The sequence below is a fragment of the Chrysochloris asiatica genome, unplaced genomic scaffold (genome assembly GCF_000296735.1).
Source record: "Chrysochloris asiatica unplaced genomic scaffold, ChrAsi1.0 scaffold00074, whole genome shotgun sequence".
Lineage (NCBI taxonomy): Eukaryota > Metazoa > Chordata > Mammalia > Afrosoricida > Chrysochloridae > Chrysochloris > Chrysochloris asiatica.
This window is the reverse complement of record NW_006408592.1, coordinates 813,172-819,771: the sequence shown is the minus strand read 5'-3', so window position 1 is coordinate 819,771 and position 6,600 is coordinate 813,172. Positions and strand designations below refer to the sequence as shown.

At 46.4% G+C, this 6,600-nt stretch overlaps 1 protein-coding gene across 1 annotated transcript; it reads right to left on the bottom strand.

Annotated features, from left to right (window-relative positions):
• Positions 1-2,057: 2,057 nt before the first annotated feature.
• On the bottom strand, positions 2,058-6,342 carry FZD4 (frizzled class receptor 4). The gene is made up of 2 exons (XM_006864951.1): positions 5,749-6,342; positions 2,058-3,534 (listed from the first exon to the last, which is right to left on the bottom strand). The coding sequence occupies exons 1-2, from the start codon at positions 6,031-6,033 to the stop codon at positions 2,206-2,208; spliced, it is 1,614 nt and encodes a 537-aa protein (XP_006865013.1). The 5' UTR covers positions 6,034-6,342; the 3' UTR covers positions 2,058-2,205.
• Between the last annotated feature and the right edge of the window lie 258 nt (positions 6,343-6,600).

The following is a 6,600-nucleotide window of genomic DNA, read 5'->3' as shown; positions in this document are numbered from 1 at the left end:
TGACCCAGAGTCCAGCCAAGACACTCAGGCTTGGCAGACAGCACCACCGACCAACCTTGCCCACTTAACTTCTGCCACAAAAGCCCTAAGGCTTTCCCTTCCAAAACACACAACAGATCTTACATAGGAATCTTCATCTCTGACAGCTCAACCACCACATAAACACAAAGAGGAAAAGGGAGGAAATGGCAAATTGTGGCATAAAGCTCATGCCCATCCCCAACCCAACCCCCCCAAAAAACCAACAAAAACAGGCATGCTTAGTTCCAGAATCTGACCACCTATTTGACTTTTGGGAGTCCTGGTGTGGTACTGTGAGTTAATGCACTGTACTGCAAAGTCAGTTTGAACCACAAGGTCAGGAGTTCAAGCTCACTAGCTGCTCCTTGGAAACCCTAAACAAGGTCATTATGGGTCAGAACAACAACATTTGACTTTCTGAGTTCCTGGAAATGTTTCTTTACAAAAAAGAATGATAAAAGACAACTTTCCTACCTGGTTTGAAAAAAAAAGGCATGAATAAATAAATGAGTCATGCAAAGCAGGAACTAAAGCAAAGACAGGTATGAATTATAAGGAGAGCAACCTGTAACATTGTCAACAATTTGCCCCAGAGATCTAGAGATTAGAAGGCCTTAGGCAGGTTAATAGAGACACCAGTTACAATTTTAAAAGCAGAGCAACTTTTGAGAAGCTCCTAGGGGGTACCCCCTTGTGAGTAATGTAAAGCATAAATTTGAAAGGCTTTGGATACCTCCACAAAAGGCAATTAAGACCAGGGCTGCTAGAGTTTGCAGTTCATTTCATAGGGTCTACACTTTATTCCCAGCTAACCAATCAAGCTCCTGGCTGGCATTCTGGAGATTCATTAAGCACCATATAAATACTCCAGGCCACACTGCCTCCAAGGAAATCGTATAAGGAGCCTTTGCCAATTACAAGGAAACAATTATGCACCAAGTAGTTGGATTAGCTGACCTTAGTTCCCTTCACAAAATTGAAAAAGTCTCCATTGTTGTAAGTAGCCCAGACTTTGATAACATTCTTATGCTAAGGGAAGAAAAGGCACTATCATTCTGAGAATGCAAGCTGACCATAGTTTTAAAGTCAGTGAGTATACCATGTCATGGTCCAAGAATGTGCTTTTAATTGTAATTGACACACACAAATTACACAGTTAATCTGTGTGAATGCAAAGATGCCAAGAAATTTAACATTTCAGCTCTTCCAGACTGGCGTCTGCATAGATGCAATCACACAAGGTAAAATATATTAAGTCCCAATTGCTCAATGCCATCGTCTCTGGGGTCGGTAAGGTAAGTAGACTTGGTAAATCTCATTTTCCTCTGAATCAAGTGATTGTCAGAAAGTGAATCGCCCTCCCTTCCCTTTCCCCTCATTAAGCATGCTGCAATGCAAAAATTCCTATAAAAATACTTTATTTTTTTTTTTTAGTTATGAATATAAATTGTAGATAATTGCAGCTGCCTAGCAGAGAGACTGAAATAAAAGAGGGGGAGAGAGTGAGGAAAAATCCACGGACACCTTAGGTGTGTTTGTACAGTACTGTTGTTTGTTCAAACAATTCTGTTTTATGACAAAGGCACTGAAAGTTTCTGACACCACCTCTGGGAGTGCGATCCACACAGTTCTAAACAGCAGACAGTGCACCACAGAAGATGTTTATATTAGATCAGCCAAACAAAAAACTCTTGTAACACTTCTCTGAACCCAGCGTTTCCAGTGTTTACAGATTGCTTTGCTATTGCTATTGAAAGACCCAGTTAGTATTTAAATTTCCAAAGGATTTTTTTTTTTTTTTAAGTTACTCTTTCTCCCTGCAAGTTCCCAACTAAGGGTTCAAATCCCACCCTGCAAGGAAAAGCAAAGCAGCATTGCCCTGGACTGCCTGAAATCTTAGCAGGGCCTCACCACTCCAAGCTGCAACCTGCTAAAGTGATCAACAGTTTGATTTTTTCACAGCTTTGAAAGCCTCTAACTGGCTTTTCCATTTTGGATCATTCCAAAGTCTGCAGCAAAATCATTGGTTTTAGGATGCTGAGGAGGCAGGGGGCTCGCCTAAACGTTGGTTGTTCAAACTGAGATTTATTGCAAACGATTTTGAGCAGCATTTCCCACCCCCACCCCCCCGAAATGCTAGTCTTCCCCCTATCAAAATGAGGACTGTGTGGAGGCTGGCCATCCTTACACCACAGTTTCACTGCCTTTCCCAGGCTTCACCCAACCATTCCCTCTCTTCTGTCTCTTTACTTTCCCAGAGTTTACTAATCTGTTGGTACATTTCTGCCACGTGTGAAAAGTTTTGGCTGACCAAATCCACATGCCTGAAGTGATGCCCACCAGCAAAGACATAAAAATTTTTAACATTTCAACTGCCATATTGGAGTCATCTGCAGAATACCGGAAGAATGCCCAGTTAGAGATTTCGTAGAAATAGCAGGCAATCACACAGGTTGCAGGAACTGTGTACAGTACTGAAAAGACTCCAATTTTGACCATCAGCCTTTCCAACTTGTCTGTCTTGGTCCCATCCTTTTGAAGATTTGACCTAATTTTGAACAAGGCCACCAAACCTGCAGCGATGAATAAAGTTCCAATCACCAAGTAAGTGAAGAGAGGAGCCACCACAAAGCCAATGAGGGCATCCAGGTTTTGGTTTCCAACATAGCATAGACCTGTCAGTTCATCTGCATCCACCAATCTCATTATCAAGATGACAATGGTTTTCACTGCAGGGATGGCCCAGGCTGCAATGTGAAAATAAGAGCTGTGCATTTCAATGGCTTCATGACCCCATTTGAGTCCGGCTGCCAAAAACCAAGTGAGTGTCAGGATAACCCACCAGATGGAGCTAGCCATTCCGAAAAAGTACATCAGCAAGAAAATGATTGCACATCCTGTGTTCTTAAGGCCTTCTTGGATGAGAACGGGTTCTGCTGCCTCTTCAAAATCGCAGGATATCCTTTCCCGGCCTACAGTCAGCCTCACAATATAAGCAATGCTATAAATATTATAGCACATACTGAGAAATATGATGGGGCGCTCAGGATAGGAAAACCGGGAAGAATCAATTAGAAAGGTCAGGACTGTGAAGGCAGTGGAGATGAAACACAGGCTGGCCCACACAGCCATCCAGATATCGGTGAACTCCTTGGCTGAGCGGCTATATAAGCCAGCATCGTAGCCACACTTGAGAACACAGTTCAGACTCCTTTTCACCCAGATGTACTGATCAGAATTGGTTCCCACAGAGTGACATTCTTCCCCAGGCTGGATGGGGATTTTGTGAGGTAACGGCACTTCTTCGTCACCTGGCCCTTCCATGCACATGTGATTGTGGTCATTCTGTGGTGGGAATTTGCTGCAGTTCAGGCTCTCTGGCCAGGCAAATCCAAATTCCTTCAGGACTGGTTCACAGCGTCTCTTGACTGAAAGACACATGCCGCCACATGGGCCAATGGGGATGTTGATCTTCTCCGTGCACATTGGCACATAAACCGAACAAAGGAAGAACTGGAAAAGTAATGAAATGAACAAAGAAAACAATGACTTGGAAGTTTGGTCAAATGCTTGCACAAAGCTTAGCTGAATACTTCCAGGCAATGTGCATATCTACCTTTCAGCCTATATGGAGTATGACTGTTTACTCAGACCTCAAACAAGTATACATAATAGCCCATCATTCACAACACACTTTTCTTAGTTCAATTCTAGTAATCCTTTCTAGAGGAACAAAAATAAGTAAATAAATAAAAAGGGAGGTAGAGTTGAAGAAGAATTACATATCAATTTCTGCACAACACTCAAGGAAATAAATCTTAAAAAAAAAAAACAAAAACAAAAAACTGTCTTTCAAACCCCCTCATCTTTTAACTACTACTGGAAAGAATGGAAGAGACTAACCAAATGGCAGTCATGTAGGTGGTGAGGTGGTTACTTTGGGGGATCTATATTTAGAAACTATAGATCAAGTATTTCTCTTGCTAATATTCTGTTTTCAACATTATCCCTTAATTTTTTTTTTCCCCCCCGAAAATCAGTTCCATATTGAAACAGAAAATATCTTAATTGGGACACTGACTCAGAGATATGAAGCAGAGTGAGGTCTCTGGTCACCAGGGGTTTGTTTGGCCAGGTTACCTCAATGAATAATAATGAGGCACAATAGGAAAATGTAAATGTTAAGTCCCTACAAACTGTAATACCAGCAGGGGAGACTCCAGTTGCTGTCCTCAATTCCTCCAGCATTGATAAACAGTCTGCTTGGCTCCTTACAGATGTTGTCTATGAAGTCTAGAGTTACAAGTAACTATTTTCCAGCGTGTAAAGGGATCCAGTCCTGTCCTTCAAAACAGCTTGGCTGCTTCCCCAGGATACATGTAATTAAAAATATATATCCCTGCAAAAGCTGTTTCTCCAACAAAATTGCCACTGATGTCAGGATATTTGCTGTTTACAGACTAAGAGCTAAAGGATAGTTTCTTAAATTTTTATAATCTAGCTCCAAAGTTCTGAAACTTCCAAAGGGACATTTCACTAGCACCAGGTCTAATCCCAACCATCTTTTTGAAACCACAATCCAACTTTTAAAATGATCTATGTAAAAACATGCACCTAGTAAGTAAGCTGCATGTCTGTTTCTTATCTTTCAGAAGTTACAGCCAGAACCACAGATTTCATTTTCCCCTCAACTTCTCCCGTTCTAATTTCTAAAAATCACTGAGAGCTTCACCAACCAAAACACAGCCACATCTTAAAATTTCCTTTTAGTCTTTCAAAAAATAAATTGGTTGTTTCATGATGGTATTATCTCTCTGCGTATTCAAATTATTTCACTTATTGTTGTATGGTGAGCATATTCTATACCATCACATAAGCTTTAAATAAAGAAATTCTTCCAATATAAAAATTACCTTCCTGAAGCGTGAGGACACCACCACCCTTTTTCCAAATTATGTTTTCTATCCCTCCAAGCACTAAACTTGCCCTCAACCCTAAGGATAAGAAAGGGAATAAAGGCGAGGAGAAGGAGCTCTAGGAGCATAGTGGTTACGAATCGGGCTGCGAACCTTAAGGTCAGCAGTTCGAAACTACCAGGCGCTTCAGGGGAGAAAGATGAGGCTTTCTGCTCCCATAAAGATTTACAGCTTCAGAAACCCTGTACAGGGTCGCTATGGGTCGGAACCGACTCTACGGCACTTAACAACAACAAAGGCAAAGAGGGGCCATTCCACTCCGGTGTTTCACTTATCCCCCCCAAATATGGGGGAATAATAGAGGTCGGAGAGGGACAAGGAATGGAGAAGAAGCTCATGTCTCCCTATCATCTCTCCTTCCAAGTTTTAGCTGCAGCTGGCTGCCCTGCCGAGGACTCGCCCACCCAGCAGCCAAGGCCGGAATCCCTGGCAAAGATAACCCTCAGCTCCACTGGGGTTAGGGGCTTGGCCAGACTTGGTGGGCAGGGGAGAAAAACGGAAGGGCGTTGTGTAAAAGTGGGTTCTTTCTCAGGCCAGATGACTTACACAATGTTTTGGCTTCCAGTCCTTGAGAAGGGACAGAAAAGTGGGGGGTGGAGGTGGAAATCTTTCCAGACTTTTACCCTTCAGGCTAGGAAGTGGGCAAGGGGTTTTCCTTGGCTAGGGTTCTGCAAAGTTAGTTTGGAGCATCTCTGCCCAGAGGTCACGGCAGGGGTAGGGACCGGGAGGTGGGGGGGGGGGGAGTGCCCACCTGCAGCTGGCTAGAGCAGCCGTACTGGATGAGCGGCGTGAATGTTGTCAGCTGCAGTTCGGCGTCGGTCTGCAGCTCATGCCCCACCAGGTTGGGCATCTTGGTCACGTTGTAGCCGAGGTTCTGGCACATGGTGATGCGGATGGGGTCGCAACGCCGCTCCTCCTCGTCCCCAAAGCCCCGCGCCGGCCCCATAAGTAGCAGCAGCGGCAACAGCAGCCGCAGACTGAGCACGACGCCCCCGGGTTCCCCGGAGACTCTCGACCCAGCGCCCCGCCGGGCCATGGCCAGGGCCGGGGGCGGCAGCGGCGGAGGCTGCTCCAGCAGACACCCCCAGTTTGCACGGGGGCACCGGCTGCCCGCGCTGCTCCCAGCTCTGGGGAAAGGAGTGTGATAAGGCGCCAAGGGCGACGAACCGGCAGCAGCAAGCTCCTCCGCAGCTGCGCGTGACTGTGTAAGGAATTAGATGGTCTGGGCTGGGGTCCAGGGGCAGACTGCAAGGGTCATGGCTGCAGGCGGCTAGCCTCCAACCCGGCGCCGACCGCGTCCGCTCGCCGTCTCAGCGAAGCCCTCCAGCGCCGCGCCACTCTCACCACCCGAACCCTCCGCGGCGCTGGAGGGGTTCGCTGGGCGGTGGCAGGGAGGGACAGACAGCGAGCCTCTCCAATGGCCGGGCGCCGCGGGCGGCAACGGGCGGGGCAGCGAGGCGGGGCTGCTCTCCCGCTGGAAGGGTCAGCCCCCACCCACCGGCCCCCCTCCTCCGTTTCGGCCTCCCTGGCCTCCCTCCCTCCCTCCCGGGAGGGCCCGCCCCGCTTCCCGGCGCTCACTTTCCACTCACCCAGTGCGCCTGGC